The following is a 25,367-nucleotide window of genomic DNA, read 5'->3' as shown; positions in this document are numbered from 1 at the left end:
CTCAAGCTCTTAGTTTACCCTATTTCCTGAGCTCTGGACATTCATCCCCTTTTCTTTCCCAATTTCTTGCTCACCGCCAACTCATTAAACCCTCCACTGCACCCCCAGCATTCAGTGAAATATCATTAGCAAAATTCCCTATATTTTCAACTTTCCCTTCACGTTCTATACCTGGTCTTTCCTGGAAGATACTGCAGCCTCTCGAGGGAGGGCTGATTTTCTGCTCCCTCCCTCCTAGGTGGGTCCAGAGTGGGAAGGTGTGTCCTCCCTGCTCCTCAATGCCACTTCCAGAGCAATCTCCCTCTGTTTTCCTAAAAACCTTCACTATAGAGCTGTTGTGAATGCCAAGTTTAGGTTCAAAAGGCAGTAACGGAACAAGCCAGCACTTGCTCCTGAATCTCTGCAGAGGCCTGCTGCAGAAGGCAGACGGGGGCATCTTCCTAGAGACGAGACTTGGCAGGACTCATGGAGTTGCAGGATGTGGGAAAGAAAGGCATCACTGAGAAATGGTGGTTAATGGTGGGTGGGATATGGGCCTTCGTAGGTCTTGAAGGCTGTGGCTAGGGGGGTGGGATGCCTTTCTGCACATCTAAAGGTGTGATGTTTGTCTTGGGAAGTCACTTCTGGGAGACAGAGCTCCGGTGCTAGGGGAGTGCAGGTGCGTGCCTTCCCAGGGCACTTGCTCTGGATCCTTCTAAGCAGCAGGAGGTATGCACAAGAAAAAGGAATGGACAGCAGTTCAACTTGATGGGACCTGAGTTAAATGTGGGGATTTGCCAGGCCCCAGAGAGAGGACGGGAGCCCCAAAGGTGGCCACTGGGCAGCAACAAGGCCCCTCTTGGAGTGGGTGGGGGAGGGCTGAGGTCCCGGGCCTGTGACTTGGTCACATGAGGGTCATGATGGGAATGTGGGTGGCTCTCCTTCGGATGTCATCGTCTGGGAATCGCAATGTTTTAAAAATAATACCACGATTCTCGGTCAGGAATGTTCAAGGTAATTCTGCTCTGAATTTTTAAGTACACAGTGCAGAAAATTCCAAATAATGGGATTTAAGAAGTAGCTTTTAAGCATAAGCACTTGGGCAATTAAGAATTCCTTCTGACAACTTTTCCATAATTATTTATTTTAATATTGCGTTTATGGCTTTTTCTTCAATTTAACTCAATTTATCTTTATTTTTTTATTTAAAAAAGATTTTTATTTATTTATTTATTTGAGAGAGAGAGAGGAGCAGAGGTAGAGGGGTAAGGAGACTCTGTGCTGAGCGCAAAGCCCAACACACGGCTTAATCTCACAACCCCAAGATCACAACCCGAGCCGAAATCAAGAGCCGGATGCTTAACCAACTGAGCCACCCAGGTGCCCCCTCAATTTATCTTTAAATCTCCATAAATATATGTGCATATATTCATGGTATATGTTAGGTTTACCCATATGCATATTTGACTGTATTTGACCTATGAAAACACCACTTTCATGTGGTTCAAACCTAATATGCTCTTTTCAAAAGAAATAAGTCTGGACTTCTTTTTAAAAGGGCCCCATAGGGGCGCCTGGGTGGCTCAGTCGTTAAGCGTCTGCCTTCGGCTCGGGTCATGATCCCAGGGTGCTGGGATCGAGCCCCACATCGGGCTCCTGGCTCAGCGGGGAGCCTGCTTCTCCCTCTCCCTCTGCCTCTCCCCTGCTCATGCTCTCTCTCTGTATCTCTGTGTCTCAAATGAATAAATAAAAAAAAATATTAAAAGGGCCCCATAATTCCAATGTTTCCCCATCCAGAAGACACTTCTCATGCTGCAGCCTCAAGACAGGAGAGGATGATGCATCAACGCCTCCAGGTCACCTGACCGGGGTTGCTGGGACTTTTCCCATTTTACAGATAAGACAGACTGGAGCCCGTTAGTTCCGGGCACCCGAATCCCCCAGACTCACCATATGACTGACACACCACATGCACCAGTGGGTAAGACTTCCAGAGGACTCGGTCACACCAGGACGGCAGGTTGTACTTCATCTGTAAATCAAAGTCACGAGCTTTGTAAATGCATGCCAATTTTTTATATATAGAAATCAGTATAAGAGGTTGACTCGTGAACCCTGTAATCCTTGAATTCATGTGCTGTTGGGTCTTTATAGATTTGCCCCATAGGTGGCCTTCAACCCTTTTCATTTGCCTGAAGCCCTGAGTCCACTGCTGAGTGCACACCTTGCGTTCCTGCTTTGGAAGATCGACTCACCTAGCTATGGGACTGTACCTATCATCCTCACTATTTCTGAATTCTTGTTCTTCCATCCTCTTACTTTTTTTCTGACTCAGGTGAACCCCACAACTTGTATTTTCAACCCAATCTTTGCTTATCTTCTCCAGCTACTTACTTTAGTAACAACACTCCACCCACCCACTCCCATTCACACAGCCACCCACCTATCTACTGATCCAGCCAGCCAACCATCTATTTATTCACTCACCTACCTGCACATCCATCCATCCATCCATCCATCCATCCATCCATCCATCCATCCACCTACCCACCCACCTGCCCGCCCATCCATCCATCCATCCATCCATCCATCCATCCATCCATCCATTCACCCACCCATCTGCATATCCATCTACCCATCCAACCACTCAAACAATATGTATTAAGACAAGCCCTCTCCAGGCTACACTGGTGAGCAAGATGCCCACTGGGGGTGATAGACAAGGCAAACTGGCAATATCCTTTATCCCTTTAAGTTCTAGCTCTTTCTCTTCTGCCTATAAATGTAAAGGTACTCACCCTAGAAGAGCCTACCCCTGCCATCTCCTGCAGTTACTTTTCTCTTTTTACCAATTTTCTTTCCAGAATGTTCTATTTTCATTGCCTCTACTTTTGGACCACCCATTTCGTTTTTTAAACTTGAGGTGCAACTTACGTATAGTAAAGTGTACTCATCTTAAGTAGACAGCTTGAGGAGTTATTTGTACACACTCATTTAACCCAGACGGAGATAGAGAAAATCTCCTTCATCTCAAAAGGCTCCCTTATGTTCCTCTGTGTTCATACCTCCAACTTGTAGAGGTGAACACGATCCTGCCTAATGCCTCTACATATGCATTTCGCCTAACCTTGAACTTATAAATGGACTCGCCCAGTATATATAGTTTGAGGTCTGGCTTCTTTCACCCATGTTGTTCCCTGTAGAAGTTCATTCACTGGCTGGCTGTGGTTGTAGTCCATTGTACACACATACCTCATTTATCTAGCCTACCGTTGACGGAAGCAGGGCTCCTCCCCGTTTTTGGACATTGTGCACAAAGCTGCAGTAAAAATTCTCGTCTCTCCCTTTTGGTGAACACATGTACTAATGTCTCTGGGGCTACCCCAAAGTGGAATTCCTGGGTCACAGGGTAGGTGCACGATGCTGCCAACCTGTTACTCGTAATGCTGCAGTTCTCAGCACTGGCTGCCCCAAGAATTACCAGTGAGCTTTACAAAGATACAGAAGGCACGGCCCCAGGTCTCTTGCATTAGAGCCTCTGGGGATGAGGCCTGGACATCCGTATTTCTAGAAAGCTTTACCCGACTCATCTGCACACACCTGGTAAAGAGCCACTCCCGTCCTCCCCCAGGCTGGATTTCACCCCCAGGACTCCGTGAACTGCTCTTTCAAAGTCCACCGACTTTGGACCACAAATCCAGCTCCTCGTGCAGGGTTCACACACAGAGAACATGTTTTCCTAGACTCACATTCCACGCTGGCCACCGCTAATCCTGACGGGTCTCTCACCCCCGGCTTCTGTGATGCCGAAATGCCTGGTTGGTCCCCTCACCACCTACACGAGCACTCGTGGCCTGTCTCTTTTGTTGTGTTTGCTTCTTCCTCTCGCCTCTGAACGTGGATGCCCCCAAATCTGCCCATAGCCCTTCTCTTCGCCTCTTCCACTCACTCCCTGCCAACGTCACCTACCCCATGGGGGTGTCCGTGTTCTTGGCACGTGCAACTCATAAATCTATGACCCAGCCCTGGTGTCACCTAATATTTTCAATTGCCTTCTGGATGTTTCGTCTGAGGTCTTCCGCCAATATTATACAGTAAGTCTGAAGACAAGCTCTAGACTCCCCTCCAAGCCAGCTCTGCCTTCCGATTCGCATTTTTATCCATGGCAATCAGATCTACCAGCACGTCCTGCTCTCCTTTGCTTCTGCCTTCGTTGTTTGTTCCCAGTTCTGACTCAGGCCGCAGTTTCTCAGTGGGACACAGCACACGGCCTCTTCAGGGATCCCCTGCACCCTCCCCATCCTCTGCACAGATGCAGACCGGCCTTCTCTGTGCATCACTGCTGTGCTGTCAACCCCCAGCAGAACTTTCAGTGGCTTCCTATTGCCCACCGATAGGTTAAAACCTTACCCTGGCATCTAGGACCTCCCTCCCCTCAGCTCAGCCCCTATTTCTCCTGATACTCGAGTCAACCTGGACATGCCCTCACTGTCCCCACATGCCCCCGTGGACCTGCCCAGAGGACCGCAGCTAACAGCAGCCCGTGGACGCCTCCCCGGCAGGTGTCTTGCCCTGGGGGAGGGGGGTGTCTCAGCCTCTTTCCTCCACAGCAGACCTGGATCTTCTCTCCTCCTCTGTCTGGTTTTCTCTATTAGCTCCTGCCTTGTTCTGGGATCACCCCCATGCTTGGCCTTACCATCCCTCCTGCACTTCTCCGCTTGCCCTGAGCCCTCAGGCAATGTTCTGAACCGTTCTCCATTTCCTTAGGCCTCCAGCAGCCCCAGAAGCTCACCATTCCACACCTCTAAGCCTCAGGGCCTGGCTTTCCTGGGTTGAGCCCCAGAAGGTGACGGAGGCCAGAATTTCCTACCTCCATATCTATTCTAGCAATTCTTCCAACTGGAAATGGATCAGCCCCCCTCAGCCCTTGTCCTGTCCTCTTGTTGATAGCCAAGCTGTTCCTCACAGCACCACGAGTGGGACCTCTTTGACAACCCTCTCCTGATCTTTCCTTCCCCTAATCGTCATGTCCCTCTCTGATGGCTCCTCAGTGTATTTGGCAACCTCCGATTCCATCTCTGGTTAGTTAGCTGTGTGTTTGCGTCATCTTTCCTTCTATAAACTCCTTGGGGGCAAACATTGGGCTCATCTTTGATCTCCTACCACCTAGGAGAATATCTAGTCCATCACAGGTCATCAGTAATACCTGCTGAGTAAGAATGAATGAAAGCTTTATTGCAGCTTCCCCCAAACACTGTTCCTTGGAACCCAAGGGACCTCATAAGGTAATCACTGGTATTCCATGAGTAACTGAGTTTGGCCAGAAATTTCCTTATGGAGAACCATAATGCTCATAAACCTGTAAAGGCTCTGATAAGTCCTGCAGTAAGGAAGCTTGCTTAATGATGATTCATTTGGTAGATTAGCAAATAGATTTCATCACAGGACTTAAAAAAAAAAAAAAAAGAGCTTCAGAACCACTCTTAGACTCTCTGGACAGAAGGTAAATCCTGTGTCAGAGTCTAGTTAATTGTCGTGGGCAAGCATGGCTGCCCAGCCTCTCCTTAGAAGAGGTTTTTTTGCTCAATGGTGCAAATCAACACGTGATCTCTAATTTTCCTTCCTTTTTTTCCATTGCCTAGTGGATGAAGATGCTCTTCACTCCCCATTTGCCTTTCTGAGATTGGACACAAGAGGGGTGAGATGTGCAGGGGGGTGGAGATGGGGGGCCAGGGTGATGGCTATGAAGAGAACTCACCCCTGTGGCTTTCTGCTTAGTGTAGGCATACTTGTCCCGAGTCAGTCTTTCAAAACGGTAGGTGGGCGCAAACGTGATTTCTTCCTCCTCTGAAAACCAAACAAAACCTTGGTTTTTGCTCTGATTCCCCCATGTTTCCTTCTTCTGCGGCCATAGTCCTTCCCCTCCCCCAACCCCGAGGATATTCAGGGAAAAGAGGAGACAGCGATGGCTGGAGGGGACCCAGGAGCAGAGGGCCACAGTTCTTACCAAAATGCAGGAAGACCTTCTGCTCCTTCCTCTCCATGAGCAGCTGGTCGTGGGACAGGAGGTCTGCGTACTGCTGCTGCTTGATCTTCTGGACAATGGCTTCTGCCTCCTGGAGCAAGGACACGGCCAGGCCCCCGGTGAGACCCCCCCGCCTTCGCCAACATCAGGAGGCCCATCACCACCCGCCTGCCCGCCGCCAGGGACCCGGAGCCCCCGAGGCTGCACCAGACCCTGGTCCCAGGGCTGCCCAGCTGGTGTGTCTTAGCGCTCAACTGTTTTATAAGGAAAACCCTGCAAAGGTCGTCAAACATCAACCTATGATAATACAAATTTTGGCTGTTCCAGATTTGCAGAGGGACCTTTTACTTTCTCACTCTGACTTTTAGTATTGTTTTTATCAACACTTCATTAGCAGGTAGATATGTTTCTCTTGTTCTCTGTAGGAACCGAGGCAGCTTGTTGTGAGGCCGTGGAAGGATCTGAAATCCCAGCCCCGTGAATCCGTGGGCATCAGCAGGATGCGCCGGCAGCCTGGAACCCAGCGGTCCTCCCTCCCGAGACTGCTCCCTCTGCTCTGGCAAACGCCCTTGGCCGACCTCCTGGTGAGGGAACGCCGGGACAGCCCCTCCGACTGTGAAGGGTCGGGATTTGTGGGGTCCGTGTCCAGCCCTCTCCGATCGGCTGCGGGGAGCCTCTAGTGAGGGAGGGAGTGGTGGGGAGGTGGGAGGGGCACAAACGGGCCCTAAGCTCTTCCTCGGTCTCTGCAGCGTGGCTGGGGCAGCAAAAGCGAGGGGCGGGCTGCTTGGGAAAACAGGTGGGAAGGAGAGGAGGTCTGGGTTCCAGCCCGACTGTCCGGGATCTGCAGCCGACCCCAGGCCATTCCTTAGCCTGATTGTGCCCCAGGGTTCTCGCCCCTCAGTTTCTGCCGTCCTCCCTTCCCCCCACAGGGGACGCAAAGTGAAGGTTCCACACCCTGGTTAGGGACGTACAAGACAAACCAAGGTGTCTGCGCAGACCACACGGCTCTGCTCCCAGGACTGTCCACCCCCTTCCTGGGAACCCTCTGCTCTCCCTCAGTGAGCAGGGCCATGTCTGCCAAGTGGCCCTTCGGACTGCTCCTCGGTGGACCAAGCCTGGGCATCCGACGCAAGCAACATCTTCCTTAGCTGCCCAGTGACCCGCCATATGGACAGAAAATTGGGCTGGTCTCCTCAGGTATGTGGGGACCCAGTGTGAGCAGAGGGACTGTAAAGGCGAGGGGTTCCACAACAGAACGGCATCGAGTCCCCGAGGGGGCGTAGCGGCTCCTCCGTGGTCCCGTGCAGCCCCCGCCCCGGGTGGGCAGCCCCTTACCCAGGTGGGCAGCTCCACGCGGTAGTTCAGATCCCCGAGCCAGAAGAGGTGGGTGAAGCGGTGAGTGATGTTGAAAGGGCTTAGCTTCTTGTCCCCCAGAGCCAGAAACCGGAGAATGCTCATGTAGTTCTGGTTTCGCCTATTTAAATGAAAAAGTAGCCGTCTTGCATGGGGTCACTGGTTCCCTACTTCACCACCGTGGCAGAAAGGCGGAGGGAGCCTGGGGGGACGGAGACGTAATTCTGGGGCCCCGGCTGCAGCAGACCCCCTCTGTGTGCAGGTGAGACACAGGGTGCAAAGGGCCTTTCAGGTGGAAACGGGGGCACAGTGCAGGGGCCCCCAGAGCTTCCGTTCAGCAGGGACTGGAATCATGATTATTCTAGATAGAGGTCTTCATGACTGGGCCCAACGGGCTTTGATCTGTAAGGGTGCCCGGAGGAGGTCCTTCCCTTTAGAAATGGAGTGGTATTTAGGCATCTAGGAGATCGATGACATATGGAAACGTGTGTCCTGTCCTCCCGACAAGATTCATCCACACGAGAGGTCGCTCTTGTGCCACAGGGACGGGGAAAGCCGGGGGCTGCACAGTGGTTGTGGTGTGTGGGGATGTGAGGTCTGTCTGGGCAGATAACCCCGTGACACGCTCTCAGGCAATGAGCTCTATTACCTGAGTTTCTTTTCGCTTCCGGAAGTCAAGTGGCTGTTAACAAATCCCAAAGAGGTTCCGTTGAACATAAAGGACACCCCCACGGCTCCCTTGTTCCCTAAAGGGAGGGGAGAAGCAAGAAGTCAGCACAACAGGCAACCTTGGCAGGTGGCGGGAGATCAAGGTGGAGCAATGTCACTCCTCAAGGGGAGAGCGAGAAAAGCACAACAGCTTCATCTGGAGTGGGAGACTCAGGAGGGGCAGGGACTCGGCGGGGAGGGGGGCATTCCTCCAGGGCCAGAAGAAAACAGGGTGAATGGCCTCTGGCCTTGCGAGTCCTCAGCAGGCCTAAGCCATCCAGCTATCCCCCTCCCGGGGACTCATCGTTACCCCACAGGCCAAGCAGGCAAGACCACCGAAAGCAGCCAGAAGCCTGGGGAAGATTTAAAGACAAAGGAACCCGGGGCTGGGTAGGCTGACATTCCCCCAGCTAATCAGGCTCCTGGTGGGACCAAAACCCTCATTGAGGCCACCTCTTATTCTGAGTTTCAACCTATTCTAGACTAGTGGTTCTCAAAGTGTGTTCCCCAAAGAACAGCAGCAGCAGCACCTGGGAACTGTTGAAGTGCAAATTCTCAGGCCCCGCCCTGGCCCTGCCAAATCAGAAATTCTGGAGGCGGGGCCCAGGAATGTGGGTGAAACAAGCCCTGTAGGTCAGGGGTGGGCAAAACGCAGGCCCGATGTCAGGTCAGGTGAAGAGAATTTTTACATTTTTAAATAGTTGGGGGAAAAAATCAAAAGAAGGTTTTGTGACACATTAAAATGGTATGAAATTCAAATAGGAGCCCATAAATAACATTTTATTGGAACACAGCTACGCCCACAGAGTTGAGTAGTTGCAAGAGAGGCTGCATGACCTGCAGAGGCTGAAATATTTCCTGGCTGGCCTTTTAGAGACAAAATTTGCCAACCCCTTTTCCAGAGCATTCTGACGCATGCAGAAGTCTGAGAGCCTGCTCTAGTCAACGGCTTGAGCTGTACGTATCGGGCCCTTGAAATGCGGCTGGTCCCAACTGAGGAGGACTGTAAGTATATAGATGCACCAGAATTATAAGCCTCAGCAAGAAAAACAGAATGTAAAATATTTAATAATTTTTATATTGCATACCTACTGAAATGGTAATCTTTTGAATGAATGATGTTTGATTAAATGTTATGAAAACCGACTTCACCTGTTTCCTTTAACTTTCTTGAATGTGGCTCCTAGAAAATCCGTAGCCACCTATGTGGCTCTCCCTCTGTGGGAGCTGGACAGCACTGGGTGGAGCCTAAGTGGAAGGACCTCAAAGATCATCCACCTATCGACGATGGGTGGCCCTGCTCCCCTGCCCCAGCGGGTGGGGGGGCCTCTCCTTCCAGCTTTCTCCCCATCCTGCAATGTGACCTGGTTTAAATCCCTGCCCACCACTTTCTTGCCACTGGACCTGGGACAGGCTAAGGAACATCACTGTCACCTCCAGCATCTTGTCTGTGAATGGGGTCAACAACGGTCCTTGCCCCCCACGGGGCGTTTCTAGTAAATGGGATAATACTCCTAGAGCATTTAGCTCTCGGCCGTGCACATGTATGTTCTCAAAAAGGCCTTAGTTCTTCTAGGGACGATGTCCACCAGCATTAGCCAACCAGCATTCACTGGGCTCTGTTCCACGTTAACCACGGCTGGGAGTCATTTGGGGGGAGAAGAGGGGAAAGAGGCCAGCCCCAGGGTCGGGGGAAGGGAGGAGCAGGTGCATGGGATGTGAGCAGGCTGCTGTGCGCACAGTCCCTTGTCCAGTGCCCAGCACCATGTTGGGGGGACACACGGGTGGCTCTGTCATGAGGAATGAGAGCTGGGACCACAGCCGGAGGCGCGGCCTGGCTGAGGTGTGGTTTTAGCTCGTACCGGAGGTCTGACTACCTCACGTGTATTGGGAAGGGGCCGGTGGCAGGCGGGTGGGCAGCCCAGGCAGGCCGCAGCAAGGACAGAGAGAGGTTCCTGGGCAGCAGAAGGGCGTGGGCTTTGACAGGGCAGCTCCGGAGACAGGAAGGAAGGGGTCAAGTGGGTGTGGACGTGGGCAATGTGTGGTTTGTCAGCAGAAAAGCTGAGCGAGTTCTTCACATTCGATTGCAGCAATTCTTCTGTTTCCTGTTGTCTCGGGGACTCTGTCCTGTCCCCGACTCCAACCACCAGAAACCACTGGCCTCGCCCTCAACCCCGCCCACGGCCCGCGTGGGTGCACCTGCCCGCACGCGCTCACACAGACTCACGCCCTCGGACTCGAACATACGCACCTGCATGTACACAGACACGCGTACTCGGATTTGCGTGTAGACCCACACACACTCACAGACTCACACATACAGACACACGAGCACTCACATCCACACCCACACACAGACTCACACTCACAGATGCACTCCGGTCGTCCTCTGCTCTGAATTCAATTCCCGAAGGTGCCCTGACTGGTCCCCCTTGGCTCACCGCTAATACCAGCATTTCCGCACCCAACCTGAGTCGTTCTCGATCCACACCAGGGGTTGTCAACAGAAAGCCTGCGGGCCAAATCCAGCCCCCACCTATGTCTGCGAGCAAAGCTTTCTGGAACACAGCCACTCGCGTTCCCGTTTGTGCAATCTGTAGTTCCTTTCGTGTCATGGCACCCGGCCCACAGAGCCTAAAATATTTACCATGTGGCCCTTTACAGAAAGTCTGTCAACTCCTGTCCTAGGTCCTTGGTTCTCTAGGTGGGGCCTGCGGGCCAGCAGCATGACCCCCCCGCTAGCTAGTTGGAAACTCAGAACGTCAGTTTCCACCTGCTACCTGCCGAGTCAGAACCCGCATTGTAGCCAGATCCCCAGCAGCACTGGTGTAGACCCCGGGTGGAGGCTGGGGAACCCACCAACCCGCTTACCCAGGACTGAGGGGAGGCCAGGAAGTGAGACACAGGGATGTCCCGGTCGGCTCGGGTGGGACGACCACATGAGCGCAGCCCCCTCCCTGCTCACCCAGCGTGTTGGCGATGCCTGTCTTCACATTGTCAGTGCAGATGTGACTGATGCGGTTCTCATGCTCCGGCTTGGCCAGCACCACAATTCGGATGTTCCAGAGGGTGTGGATGGCAATCTGGGGGGGTGGACAACACGGTCACCCTTGGCCAGGGCACGGTGCTTGACCACAGGGCAAGAGATCTGCCCCCCAGCCCTGACCTCCAAGATGGGGGACCCTATCTGTAATCCCTAAACTTCGGGGGAGCATCTAACGATGCCCTGCAGATGAAACAAAGTATATTAAAGATGAGAGCCAGGACCGGCAAGATTTCAATGAAGTAAGGATGATCTACAAGCAGGGACAAGGACGAGGGAGGGCCCCAGTGATTTTCAGCAACACCAATTTCAGAATAGAGGTGCTCCCCTCTGGCCCTGGAAGGTAGAGGTGGTGGTGGGGAGTGACCACTGAGCAAACGGGCATCTTTGGAAGTTGAGAGCTCACAGGCCGAGCCCACCCTTGCATCTGGATGCTTCTGGCCAGCCTCACAAAGCCCACTGCCCCGGAGTTCCACCCAGCGCCCTGGCCAGCTACTCACTGTTTTAAAAGTCATGCTGGTGATTTCCTGCAGGGAGTGTCTGAGTATCTCCAGCCACTCCTTCTCTCCCAGGGGGTCCTCCTGGGTGCCGATCACGTAGATGTCATGGGGGATGTAATCAGCAGAGTCATCCCGCGTCTTTCCCTGCCCCTTGGAGAGAAACCAGGACGTGATCTTCTTGGGAGGGGGGGCGTTACCTTCAACAGCAAAACCCAACACCAAGTGAGTCAAAGGTACATCAGGAGAGTTCAAAACACAGGTGGGGCAAAGTGTGTGGGGCAGGAGCTTCACCCAGCCACTGAAAACCACTCGGGCCACCCCACGAAATGCCACAGCTGGAGAATTAGGTACTATTACCCCCAGGATGTCAGGTGGGGTCAGAGCACAGTTAAGTCTCTCTGTAAAGAGAACATGAAGTTTCAGAGACTGGAAATAACCGAAGATTCCGTAGGGTGACTTGAACTAGTTGCACGAGACGTCAAACACCGTCCTAGCCTTTGGGGCTGACTGAGTAACTGAGACAGTCCTCGAGGAGTTTACCTCCTGTTGGCAAGGACGGCCCAGCAGGCTGACAGGTTTGGGAGACAACAGGGACTTCCTTGCAAACCAGAGAGATCTCAGCTGCAAACTGAGAGCCGAAGAGACAGGAGGAGCGTGGAGACCTCCTCCATTCTCATTTCGAAAAATGAGTCAAAGTAGCTTAATAAAGACATGATGAAGGATTTATTTCTCCTCGAAACACCCCTTCAAGGTTGAGTAAACTTTTCCCCCAGAGAGATAACCTTCTTGGCCAAGAACCCAAGTAACTTGACGGCGGCCATTCTGCTCCCCACTATGGTTCACAGTGGGAGCGTAAGCCCTAGGGGCTGGTGGTCTCTGCTTGGGGAGACCCCACCCAGCCACCCAGCCAGCTCCTTCTGCACTGCCTTCTGTGTGAACAGCGCCCCCTCCAGGATGGACTTCACCAGGTCCAGCCGAATCTAAGCCCCCCATGCTCACAGAGGGAAAAACAGGGGCAGCGTACCCCCGTGCATGAACCCCTGAGAGTGAGTTGATGAAATCAGGTGGCCAGTAAAAAACACAAGAGAGGACAGAAGAGGACATGGGACCCCAAGCATGGGCCAGAGTTCAACTTCAGTACTGCCGTGCCCCCTGCAATATCGGGGCCTGAATGCCTGTGGAGGGCTGGTGGCTTGTGGAATTGGGCTCAGGTGCTCTGGCCCACTCTCCATTCAGCCCATAGGCCAGGAGGAGCAAATTATGTTCTCATTTCCAGATCACCCCCTGCCCCTCCTCGAAGGGCTGCTGCTCACCACCCCCTCCAACTGCTGGCTGGCTATCTGTTGGGTCAGAGGGTGGGTGAGCCTGACTCTGCTCTGGACAATGTGGGGTTAGAAGGACACCCAGTTAAATTCAAGTTTCAGATAAACAACAGAGAACTGTTACAAAAGGTATGCCCCGTGCAGTATCCGTTTAACTAAAATTCAAGTGAACTAGACATCCTGTATCTACTTATTTTTTTCCTAGCTAAATACTTCCATGAAATAATTATTTAGTATAATTTATATTTAGTGTGATATATCTAGTATATAAATATGTATTAGTATATAAGTACACAGTACATGGTTGGTACAGTATATATTTGGTGTAGATTTAGGACTTATTTTTAGCTGAATAGTTACACTGTTTGCTACAACTTATATTCAGTACAACATATATTAGCATGTTATATAGATTAGTATATAAATACATGTAGTATATATTTAGCAGAATCATTTCTAGCTAGGTACCAATACTAAAAAAAACTTTGCCGTTTACATGAAATTCAAATGTAACTGGGCATCATCTCACTCTCTTTCCCTCTCAATAAATCTGGCAACCCCACCCAGGGAGGGAGTTCTTTCTTCCAGGCCTGAGGCCCCCTTGGAGAGCTGCCTAAGGCTGGCAGGTGCACAAAAGCCTCTTCACCTATCTATCCAGACTGTATCTACAACTTTCCATTTTAGACATGCAGAGTAACCCAGCCCAGCTGCTACTGCGGTATGAGAATCCCAGAGCTCATTTCTCTTATCCATTGTCTCAGCAAAAGTATAGAATTCCCTAGAAAGGGGGCTGTGCAGATAGGCTGGGGGGTGGGGGGTGGGAGGAAGAGAGATGCCCCCCCCATCCATTTGCAGATGTCTGAGGCAGCAAAGCAGAACCCAAGTCAGGAGGTGGTGGGAGGGAGTGTGCGGGGGCACATATGAACCTACCCATGTTCCAGGTGCCGATGAAGATGGTGATCATGTCTGGTTCCGGCTGCTCCGAGTGCTTGTTCTTCATCTGCTGAAGAAGCTGGCAGAAGCCTTCTCTCTTCTAGGGATTGAAGGGCAGACAGACTCAGAAAGGCCTCCGCCTCCCTGCACATTACACTTTCAAAGGGCTTGGTCAGCTTCAAGAAAACTGAGAGCAGCGCAAATCAGTACGAACTTGCAGGAGAGCATCTGGAAAGAGGGTCCGAAGTCTCAAGGAAGTGGCTTCTCTTTGACCCTGCCAATCCTCTGCAAGGATCTGACTCTAAGACACCAGGAACCGCACAAAGACCCAGCCACAGCACGGGGACTGCAGTATGCACGTCAATATAGAAAAAAACTAGAAACAACCTTAATGTCCAATCCTAGGAAGCAAGTTAATAACTGTAGTATGGGTCATCCACATGCCAGAATACTGTAGGGTTCACAAGTTCTGCTGCAGAAATACTTTCTCAACAAGGACAGATGTCCAAACTACGTTGTTACGTGCAAAAAGCCAGTTGACAAAACAGTATAAATAGCATTGTTGCATTTTTATTAAAAACACAAACAAGGAGGGGCGCCTGGGTGGCTCAGTCATTAAGCGTCTGCCTTCAGCTCAGGTCATGATCCCAGGGTCCTGGGATCGAGCCCCGCATCAGGCTCCCTGCTCAGCGGGAAGCCTGCTTCTCCCTCTCCCACTCCCCCTGCTTGTGTTCCTGCTCTCGCTGTGTCTCTGTCAAAAACATAAATAAAATCTTAAAAAAAAAAAAAAACACACATACACACACATGGGGCGCCTGGGTGGCTCAGTCGGTTAAGCGTCTGACTTTGGCTCAGGTCATGATCTCGGGGTCCTGGGATAGAGCCCCGCGTGGGGCTCCCTGCTCAGCGGGGAGTCTGCTTCTTTCTCTCCCTCTGCCCCTTCCCCCTGCTCGTGCTCTCTGTGTCTCTCTCTCAAATAAATAAATAAAATCTTTAAACAAAACAAAACAAAAACATCCTGAGAGTCCAAAGTCTACTAGCAGCATATGGATGCTTCCATTTTAAACTTTTTATTTGTATTTATTACTTTTTCACCAATGAGAATAGTTATTTAATGAAAGAAAATTTAGATCTAAGAAAGCAAAAAGAAGAGAATACATGAAGACTGTCAGAGACTCCTGAAGAGTCCTCCCTGACTTGTCCCGGGTCCCTGGGTGTGCAGGGGGCACAAAGCAGAGCAGACCGTCAAGGGCAGGCTGACCACCCAAGCACACACACCAATTTTAGGTTGTACCACATGAAATTACCAGCATTTAGCTGTTTCGCACCTACAGAGATGGCAATTTCGTATGATTCAACCTAAAAAATTGCAAATCTCAGTTAATCAATCCCCTCTGAAGAAACCTGCTCACAAAGATGTTATGCTGACTGTCGTTATGGAAACCTGCCTTTAGTTCGGGATGGCTCAAAATGTGGTGCCTCAGTTTACTGCCGTGTCTCAATCCTTCTGAGCCTGCAGCAATGGGCAGAATTGGTTTTTAGATCTATGTCCATGTACCCAGAATGAGGTCCAGCCAGACGTTCCTTCTCTCCATTTTCCCCCCGCCTGTCTGCCCCCTGCATCTTTGTTTCTCCCAGCCCTTTCTCTGTCATTCCTCCGAGTTTGTCCCACCCTCTCCGCCAGTTCTGGGCACCGCCTGGCCTCCTGCTGCCCTCCCACCAGCACTCCCCCCACACCCGCTGACACATCATCTATGGGGCAGGTGAAAGAAGGAAGGTTCTGGCACTTGGTGGGGACTGTCCTTGTACGCCTGAGCTGGGAGCCCTGGTCCCTCAGCCTTGCCATGGTGCTAATGCCTGGTCAGCCAACAGTTGATGTGATGAAAGCTCTTTGTGCCCTGCCTCGTGTGAGCCATGTACTACCGGATAAAGAGTAAGGCCAAGATAGAGGGTCTCAGGCCCTGGTTGGCACGTCAGAGGGGAGTGATCAGATCACAGAGAACCCTGCCTCTGGCTAAACAGAGGCCCAGTGCAATGCCCAAAGACCCTGAGTATTTCCATTGGCCCACACCACCTCCTGCTCCAGGAGCCAGTCCTGGTGGGGCATCTTACTCCTGCAGAGTGGGGCAAAAGGTGGCCACAGAAGGAGTGCTGGTTGGTATTCAGATTTAAATCTGAGATGCCCCAGAGGACTTCTGAGTCCAGCCCAGAGAAGCTAAAAAGTCTCCCAGTGGGGATCAGGGCTGGATGAGACACAAGTGATAAAGGATGGACCCTCTTGGGGGCAGGGAATGTGGCAAGAGTGGGAAGGATGGACCTGCAGCTGTTCAAATCCCCGCCAACCTGGAATGTGTCCCCTAATTTCCTGGGACTGGTTTTCCCAGATGGGAAATGAGTGGTGAGAATTGAGCAAGCTAACGGTGCAAATTTCCAGGCACACACAAGCCTCCAAAGACATGTGTCCCCCACTCCCCTCCTGACCCCTCTAAGTACTCTGTCCTCACTTACTTTGGAGTCAGCAAAAACATATTCCTTCCGCACGGTCTTCTCCCTCTCGGTTTCCACCAAAATCACCAACTTGTTCAGAAACTTCTGAGACTTGATGAGCTGTAGGACTTAAGAGCAATGAAAGTTCATTTATTCATTCATCCACTTATCACCCAATATGTAGAGCGTATGCTATATTCTGGCACTTGATCAGCAACAATCCTGACTTCCCATCCCCAGGTGAGCACCCAATTTGTGCCTAGTCGCCTAGATCCCTTTGCTCCTGGCTGTAATACCAGAAAGGGACTCATGCTTGGGAAGGGTGGTGCCTGGAATAAGCAAGAGGTGGCCTGGCCAGAGCAGAGACAGTGTGAACTGTCACCTTTTCATCTTCCTCCCTCTCTCCCTTGCTTTCTCTCCTCCTCCTCCCCCCTACCTCAATTACTTCCTTTCTCTTCCCTCTTTTACTTTGCTTTTAATTCATATCTAAATCAAAACTGTTTACTTCTATCAACAATCAAGACTCAAGCTGTTCTACAAGATTTTTTACGAACAATAGTATCCCCCCAACTCCACCTCTCCAATGTCCTTCTACCTATAGGCAATTACGTTTAACTCCTTTAATGGGTTCTTTGGGAATTTTACTGTGTCTCTAAATAACATGCTTCTATTACTTCTTCCTGGTGTTTCAGTTTTAGATATTTCCTATTATGTATCGACTTCCCACTACAGAAGGTGGAGGTTTAGTCCTCTTCCACACAGGTTGTACTCTCACCACTCCTCGCTCCCTACCAATGCATAATTTCGGTCCCATCATCATCTTCCAGTAATTATATCACCATTTTGATCAGGTAAGTATTCAGTGTTATGACTATGGAAATGCTACTGATAAGCCTCGATTGCTTCCCTTTTCTTACACAACTTTTTGGTTTTTCCTGGAGTTAATAATTGCCATGCTTTTTCATTGGTCCTAACTCTCTTAGTTTATAACTGTCTTTTCTGTAGAATCAAGCACTTTCATCAGTTTTACCATCCTGAGGAAGCCTCTCCCAGAGCCTCTGGGCCCTCTCTTCTCTGAGCTGGTGACCTCTAGGTCTCACGCACAGCCATTACCTTAGGACCTTCCCTCTCCATCATTCAGGAATCAATTCACTACTTTCTCTTGTACTGGATCCAATTTCTCAGTTATTGTCTTCCTCTTTCTTGTTTTATGCCCAAATTTTGGTAGAGCCACGTCTCTAGTCGTTTTTCAAGAAACAGGAATGGGTAACATATTTTGGAGGCCTTGCATGTCTGAAAACCCTACCCTCACATTTCACTGACAGTTTGGAATTATTTTCCTCAAGACCCTTCCTTGGGAAAACTTGCTCCATCATCTCTAGTTTTTGGCACTGCTGCTGAGAAACTCAATGTCATTTTGATCTACCTGCCTGCAGAAGAGTTAACCTGGAAAGCCTGACTGCCATCCTTGGAAAAGATGCTTGCAAGGTGGTCGTTGGTTGTCATCTGGGAACTTGGATTTGGGGAGGGTCCCCAGCCTGTCCTGAACTGGTAAAAGCAGCTTGATACCCCTAAACTATTTATACTAACAGTGTGGTTTGTGCTGAACATCTGCTTTCCTCCTGGAAGTCTGGAATTTGGGTATGTGACAGGCAGAGGGTGCCTATGTGACCAGTCCCCATTAAAAATCCCTGGGTGCTGACTCTCTAATGAGCTTCCCTGGTAGACAACATTTCACATGTGTTGTCACAACTCATTGGGGGAGCAATCAAGCATGCCCCGTGTGACTGCACTGGGAGAGGACTCCTGGAAGGCTGTGCTTGATTTCCCCCATGGAATTCCTCCCATATGCCTTTTCCTTCTGATTTTGCTTTGCATCCTTTCACTGGAATACATCATAGCTGTATGACTTTATGCCGAGTCCTGGGAGTTCTCCTTGGTGAATTGCTGAGATAGTCTTGGGGAGCCCTGACAGTCTGTAATCTATCTTTTGCTTTGAAGATTTTAGGATCTTTTCTTTGGCACCAATGTTGTAAGACTTTCCAGTGTTGTGTGTGCCTCAGGGAGGAGCAATGTTCCTCTGTCGTGCTGGGCACTTTGTCGGCTATTTTCAATTTGGAAACTGGTGTTGTTTGGTTCTGAGAGTCTCTCTCATTGTTTCCATTTTCTCTTACTGCCTTATTTTGGTATTAGATGTCTTAGACTGGTCTTCTAATTTTAAATAATCTCTTCTCTCCTATTTTCCCTCCCTTTATCCTTTTGTTCTACCATCTGGGAGCCTTCTTCAACTTTATCTTGTCACCCTTCCATTCTGTTTTTATTTTTAAAAAATTTCTGCTGTAATGTTTTAATTTCCCCTTCCCTATCTTCTTCTTCCCCTTTCTTCTTTCCTCCTTTTTCATTTCTATTTTGTTCTCTGAATGTTCATTTTAAAATAGCATTCTGTTCTTGTTTCACGGTCCAATTTCTTTTAACCTTCATAATTTGCTCCCTCCAATTTTTTTGCCTTTTTGTTTCTTTTTTGCCTTGAGTCTCACTGCCTATATCCCAGGCTTCCCTTCAATGTCTGGTGATCCTTGGCTATGTGTTCCAACAGTGACAGTGGGGGTCTGTCAAGCAACGCTTCTGCAATGGGTGGTCTCATGGGCTGACTCACAGGGAAACCCACAGGCTGATTTTTGCCCCTGGGCTGGTCACGTGCTCCAGAGAAGACTCTTCCAACCTCCTGCCTGGAGGGTGTGGGCCTGGCTGGCAGCATCCTGGCCGGGCAGTGATGAAGGTTGTGGTATCAACATTCAGAAGTAACTGTTATTTTGTCCTGTTTCCAGTGAGTTCCTCCATCCTTACCAGGCCTGGTGTCCCCCCAGCCCTTTAGCTTCTCCAGAAAACTAACATCCTTGTGTATAATGAGTGAGGGGAAACAGAGGGTAGGCTGTGAGGAGTAAGAAAGATCTGGTGGGTCTCTTTTAAAATAGATGTTCACCCAATCCTGATGTTTATAACCTCCCCTTCACCACTCCTAGGGGCCCCTAACAGTATCAATTCCTGTACTCTTTGTGGGTTCTGTGGTATGAGTCAGGTGTCTCAATTTTTCCTACTACATGCTTAAAATTGAGCCTTTTTAAGTTGGTTATCATTATCCATCTGCTTTTCAGCACTTAGAATTTTGTTGCCACCTCAGGCTCTTGGTTCCTGTGAGTTTTGCTTTTAAGAAGGGAACTGACAAGTGTGTATGTTCAACTGCCATCTTCACTGGAAATCTTACCCAAGGGAGATCGTGGATGTCCTGTGTGCTCAGAAAGCCTATTGCCCTTGTCAGCAGCAGTAAATAGCCCATGGTGTGATTCTTACTGCTGGCAACAGGGGTGCCCTGAGACTTTTGCTCATCTGCTACTATGAGGCTATGTCTCTGTCCTTCTGAACTTCTGGTTTTTCCTTGACCCCCATTTGCGGGACTGTGAGGCTGCTTGCAAGATGTGACATCTTGCTTGATTAGGATTAGTATTCTACCAAGGCTAGTAAGAGGCCCACTTGTCCTCACACCCAGCTAAATAAAACTAGCTCTTTGTGGTTCTTTTCCTTGCAACTCTCCATCTCACCCATGAGCGGGTATGAGCAGTTTGACCTTCAAGACATTCCCAATGTCCATCCTTCCCCATCTCAAGGTCTCCTAATTGGTCTGTCTCCCCACTCCCTGCCATAATTTATTCTCAGCACGGCGGCCAGAGTTCATTTTAAAGTGGGATCATACCACTCCCTTGCTTAAAATCTCCAAACAGTGGTTCACTGCACGTTAGAACATACTCCGGGCTCACCAAGCCCAGGACAGGTGCCCAATCTCTGCACCACCCGTGCTCCGACCACTCCAGGCTTGCTCACATGACAAGCTTGCTCCCATCTCGGAACCTCTGCCCAAGGGTTTTTCTGTGGTTTTTGCGTGGCCAGCACGTTTGTGACACGCAGGTGCCAGCTCAAATGGCAGTCCTCCATTATTGTCATAACATCCTATTTACATTCCCAGCCTAGAGCTCGTCACTCCCTGACACTTTCCTGGTTTACGTATTTGTGTACTTGGTTATTTTCTCCTTGACTCTCACTTGCGTGGAACCTCCCCGAGAGCCAGGACCCCTCCTGGCTTGTTCACCTTTGCATCCCCAGCGCCTGGCACATCATGACTGCTCAGTAAGTGAATACATTATGATTTCCTCAGACAGCCACCGGCTTTTCCTATGCATAGAAGACCTCAGTGCCAAAGCTATTCAAGAACACAGGGACCGGAGCAGGGCAAGGAACTCCCAACACCTGCAATCAAAGATTTCCTCCATATGATTAGCACTTTACAATAACCATGACTGGAAACTGATTGTGCTAGGACAGGCTAAAGACATGCCTTACGCCACCAGCGCTCGCGAGGACCCTATAGGAATCCGTTTTATGGATGTGGACACGGAGGCTTTGAGTAGGTAAGTCACTAATTTAAGGTCACACCATGATCAAGCCATGGAGCGAGGGAATTATCAAGCTCTGAAACCAGTACGGGAATCCAGTTTACCCAGAGCCCCTCACCGCAGAAGCACACTGCTTCCCGTGCTGGTTATAAAGAGGGCACCCAAACACGCATCCACATGAACTGCGTTACTGCACTGGCCTTGAACTCATTTGTTCATTCATTCATTCATGGATTTGCTCAGTACGTATTGACTGATCACTTACTCTGTCCAAGTGCTGTTCTCAACTCTGGGGATTGATTTAGCAGTAAACAAAAAAGCCCCACTTCCTGGCCTCTGTGGAGGCCCCATGTTTTTGGTGGGGGGAGGTGGGGATTTATGAGTGACACTGTAAGTGCCTAGTCAATCGGCAATCCCTGAGTATGCACCTGCTGAGTACCAGGTCCTGTGCTGGGCCTGCAGATGGCAGTGTGTAAGATCACGACCCGGCCCTCGTCGGGGAGGGGACTTGGGAACAAGTAATTGTGTCCTGATGTGACAGAGGCCATGGCAGAGGGTGAGCTGGGCTCCAGGCCCTGGAGGGAGGACAGGAAGCAAGCGAGAGTAGCCTGCAGAATGTCTGGGTTAGCGGGCTCCAGGCATCCATGCTTCTCTTTTCAAGGGCTCGTGAACTCCACTGTCACAGTGTATCTCGACTCGAGCTGGGGTCTCTCAGGGCGCCTCTTTACCAGCTTGGCTCTTTCACCCGTCCCTGATCTGATGTCAACTTTCACACTGTCCAGAATTCCACAAAGGGGTATATTCACCCCTCTAGGTGGTCAACCCGTCAGCGCTGTCCATGCCATAGAACATCTCCCACTCCATCTGCTGCCCTGAGAGCATCCCAAGGACTTTGGTGCCACCACCCAGACGGGACTTGGCAGCAGGAGGTTGCAGGCCCATACGGGGTAGACCTCCCGCCCCCGGTCTCTGCCTGGGCACTTTGCCAGGGGCTGGTGCCGCTGCTGGGCACAGAAGAGGAGTTCTCGCATGCATTAGCTCATCTACTTCTCACAACAAGCCTAGGAGAAATCCATTATTATTATTATCCCCATTTCATAGATGGGGAAAATGAGGCACAGAGAGCTTAAGTAAGCAGGGCAACACAATCCTGCTGGCGAGTGGCAGAGCCTACATCTGACCTGGGCAGGCCAGCCCCAGGGTCTACCCGCACGCTTACCCCGCATGGCGCCCAGCACAGCTGGCACTGAATATATAATCTCCCTTCCCGCCCCTCTGGAGGTCCAACCATAGTGGATATTATTTGTAGGGCTTGGCTGTCAAGCCAAGAGCTGCCATCTGAATAGACAGCTCAGGTGAGTGTTCTCGACGGGGTAAGGTGGTGGCGCGTGCCTTGGGCCCTGGAGATCCACAAGAGACATGCTGTGAAATGCTGCCATCAGCCATCTCTCCTGGTGCCTACTCTGAGGCCCAGAGCAGTTAAGCAATGTGTCCAGGTTCGCACAGCCGCCAAGTGGCGGGGCTGGGATACGAATTTAGACAGTTCAGTCTTGAGCACCGTGCTAAACCGGCTCTCAGTCCATGCTACGCCCAAGACAGACGCTACCTGACTAGGCCGGCAGCCACTCTGTGTGCAGGGCTCTGTCCGGGGACTGTGAGGTGGCTCCTAGTGGGGAGGCACATATTCACAGAGAACGGCCCCCCAGAGCCATGCGTTTAAGCTCACTTACCCAGGGTTTGGTGGAAGGAGGCGAACGTACAGGGAAGGCCTCGTGAAGGAGGGGTGTGTGAGGTGGGCCTTAGAGCTGGCTCGGGGTCCCACAGGCAGGGTGAGGGGGTGGGGGGTGAGGTCCTAGCACAGGAGCGGATGTGCCTGTGGACTTCTTTCCCAGCTGTTCTGCTACGGGCCGGTCATGAGAAACAGCACCAGCAGAATGAGAGCGGCGTGGGGGGGAGCGGGTCTTACTTTTATTGTGGGTGTAGAACTTGTCCTCAGAACCGTCCTTGGACTTCTTAATTATCAGTTTCCCAGACTCAACATCGACTTTGAGCTGCAGTTTCTGAGGAATCCCCAGAGACTCTGACTTCACCTGTGAGGAGGAGAGGGGGGAGGGGAGATGTGGTCATGCTCTCTCTGTGTGGGCCCTGGGGGCCAGCCCAGGAGCCCCTTGTCTGTGGGGCTGGGCAGTCCCTGGCCATTCCAGCCCTGGTGTCCCAGGTGGTGCCATCGGGCTTCAAACTCAGAGCTTCCCTCGCCCCAGAGGCCCAAGTCCACGTTTCCACGGGCAGCCCCCCGAGAACCGCTCAGATGTGCGAAAGACCCCGGCTGTGCCTCGTGCGCCCATCAGCTGTTCTGCCAACAGGTTTGGTGGAGGGAACAGGTGAACGGCTGGAAAAAAATTCATTCATGCCTTAATCTGACAACACTTATTAATCTGATGTGCCATCTACTCCAGAAAGGATGTTAAGAACAGATTTCGGCTCCTGGGCCTTGTTAACAACAGCTGAACATTTGTTTACTGGCAATAATTAGGAAAAAGACAATTGCCTAGGCATGCTCAGAAGCTGGAGATATAAATACAGAATTATCATCAGGGCCAGAAAGGCCTTTGCGTAGGGGGCATCTTGTCCTGTGTTTCTGAACGTGGGACCAGGGCTGGGCTGGCTGCACCAGGATCTCTGTGGATCATTAAGAAAAACAAATTTCTGGGCCTGAGCTTGGAGGTTCTAACTCAGTCACTCTTAGGGAAATCACGGGAATTACACATTTTTCCTACTTCTCCCCTGAGGTACTACTTTGCAGCCAGCTTCTGGGGAGGGGAATGGGGGGACCCCTGTTTGATGTCACTCACTGCGCCCATTTGGAGAAGGACACAGTGTACAGCATCTGAAGCTGAGAAGCTCTTCTCTGGGGAGCCCCCCCGAAGGAGGTTCCACAGACCTGTCGGGGTGTCCATTCTAACGTGACCATCTCCACAGGTGGTTCTGCCAACCCCCACGCTCAGTGTTGGGTTCCTTGCCCTCGTACAGCTGAGCCAAAAGCTGTCCTTCCAGAGGGACCAACCGCAGAACACAAGGGCACAGCCTCTTACCTCAAAGGTGACCGGAGGGATGAGGGACCGCCGGTGGGGAGACTCGGCGCCTTCATGCAGCAAGGCCTTGACCTGTGGGTGTAAACGCACAAGGCCCTTCAGGGGGGAGAGGTGCAGGGAAGGCAGCCTCCTTTGGGGACAGGGTCAAAGGAAGCCTGGAGCCTGCACACCCGGGCATTCTCTAAGCAAAGAGAGGACCACAGAGAAGCCAAGAGAAGCTGCAGGATCCCCCAGTACCTTGTCTTCAATGGAGGACAGTAGACTTGTCAGTTGGCTGAGCTTGGCCACCATGTTGATTGGATTGGCCTCACCAGGCACCTGAGGAAAAGAGTAAGTAAGGACAGTAGTCCCAGAGTGTCAGCCATGGAGAGCCATTCCGCTGGGCCCTTTCCACCCTCCGTCTCATTTCACCCCCTCAGTACTATGATTATCCCCCTTTGCAGACAAGAAAATCAGAACTTTTCATAATCACCTCAAGATTATCATGGCTAAAAAGTAAACCTTCATTTCATCTCCCCTCTCAAACCTGCTTCTCCAACTGCTTCGTACCTCATCCACTCCGTTGCTTCGACAAAATTCTAGGATTGTGCTCCCCCTACCTCTACTCCAGGGCTGCTCCTCATGCTTCCAAAACATGGCCATCTTACTGCTGGAAACCCACTACTAGGAGAAAATTATCCAGACTCCTTACCCTGCCCTCCAGGACTCTGTATAATGACCCCTCCTCCCCAGCCACCCCCATCCTCCCCTCCGACCTGCCCGTGGCCTTGAGCTTTACTCCCTGAGGGATTCCCAGAGACACGGAGGTCACCTGGGTAGGCCTGCTCATGACTCGGGTCTCAGATCCACAAAGAGGTGCTCCTGGACCATGCTAGCTAAAGTAGCCACCAGGGCATCTCTATCAAACCATCCTGCTTTGTTCCTTATCAATCACCTTGGTCATGTATTTGTTCATTGTGTCTTCCCTGCTAGAACTTGAGCTCTGTAAGAACTGGGACCGTGAGGACGGTGTTCAGTGCTGTGACCTGGGTGCTTGGAACAGCGCCTGGCCAAGAAGGTGCTCAGTCAAGTTCAACCCACACAGGAGGAGGCCCAGAGAGCTGAAGTTACTTGTCTGAAGTCACACAGCTGGTGAATGCCAGAGAACATGAATCCGTGGCCGTCTTGAGACCCGGTCCACAGTCTCAAGCGTTTATTCCCAGAACCACTATCTCCCAAGCATCTACTCCGTGCCAGATGGGTGGGCACACGGGTGGAGTTAATGATACCATCTGTGCCTTTCAGAAGCTGGATGATAAAATCAGACAAGTGTATGGAATGGAATGAGGTCTCGCCGACCAGGTGAAGTCCCTTTACCCCACCCCTTGCTTAGTAAGTCAGCCAAGCTACACTTGCTTTCGCCCTCAAATTTCCGCCCCCTCCCCCGCCACTTGAATGGACTACTGGTACCAGCACCACCACCCATCACACCCCCCCA

General features: G+C 51.0%; 1 protein-coding gene across 4 annotated transcripts in view; it reads right to left on the bottom strand.

Moving 5' to 3' along the window:
* Window positions 1-25,367, bottom strand: part of INPP5D (inositol polyphosphate-5-phosphatase D) — a 112,832-nt gene that overhangs the window by 21,371 nt on the left and 66,094 nt on the right. For all 4 annotated transcript variants that reach the window (XM_036109581.2, XM_078071468.1, XM_036109582.2 and 1 more), the window contains exons 7-18: window positions 24,128-24,208; window positions 23,891-23,962; window positions 22,765-22,888; window positions 16,372-16,478; window positions 13,861-13,963; window positions 11,609-11,805; window positions 11,031-11,148; window positions 8,007-8,103; window positions 7,340-7,478; window positions 5,987-6,095; window positions 5,738-5,826; window positions 1,930-2,011 (exon numbers count right to left, since the gene is read on the bottom strand). In XM_036109581.2, coding sequence (XP_035965474.1) covers window positions 1,930-2,011; window positions 5,738-5,826; window positions 5,987-6,095; window positions 7,340-7,478; window positions 8,007-8,103; window positions 11,031-11,148; window positions 11,609-11,805; window positions 13,861-13,963; window positions 16,372-16,478; window positions 22,765-22,888; window positions 23,891-23,962; window positions 24,128-24,208 — 1,318 coding nt within the window. The remainder of the gene's footprint in view (window positions 1-1,929; window positions 2,012-5,737; window positions 5,827-5,986; window positions 6,096-7,339; window positions 7,479-8,006; window positions 8,104-11,030; window positions 11,149-11,608; window positions 11,806-13,860; window positions 13,964-16,371; window positions 16,479-22,764; window positions 22,889-23,890; window positions 23,963-24,127; window positions 24,209-25,367) is intronic.

This window comes from Halichoerus grypus, chromosome 4, assembly GCF_964656455.1.
Source record: "Halichoerus grypus chromosome 4, mHalGry1.hap1.1, whole genome shotgun sequence".
In the NCBI taxonomy this organism is placed as follows: domain Eukaryota; kingdom Metazoa; phylum Chordata; class Mammalia; order Carnivora; family Phocidae; genus Halichoerus; species Halichoerus grypus.
The sequence above is the reverse complement of the archived record's forward strand: the minus strand, read 5'-3'. Positions and strand labels throughout refer to the sequence as shown.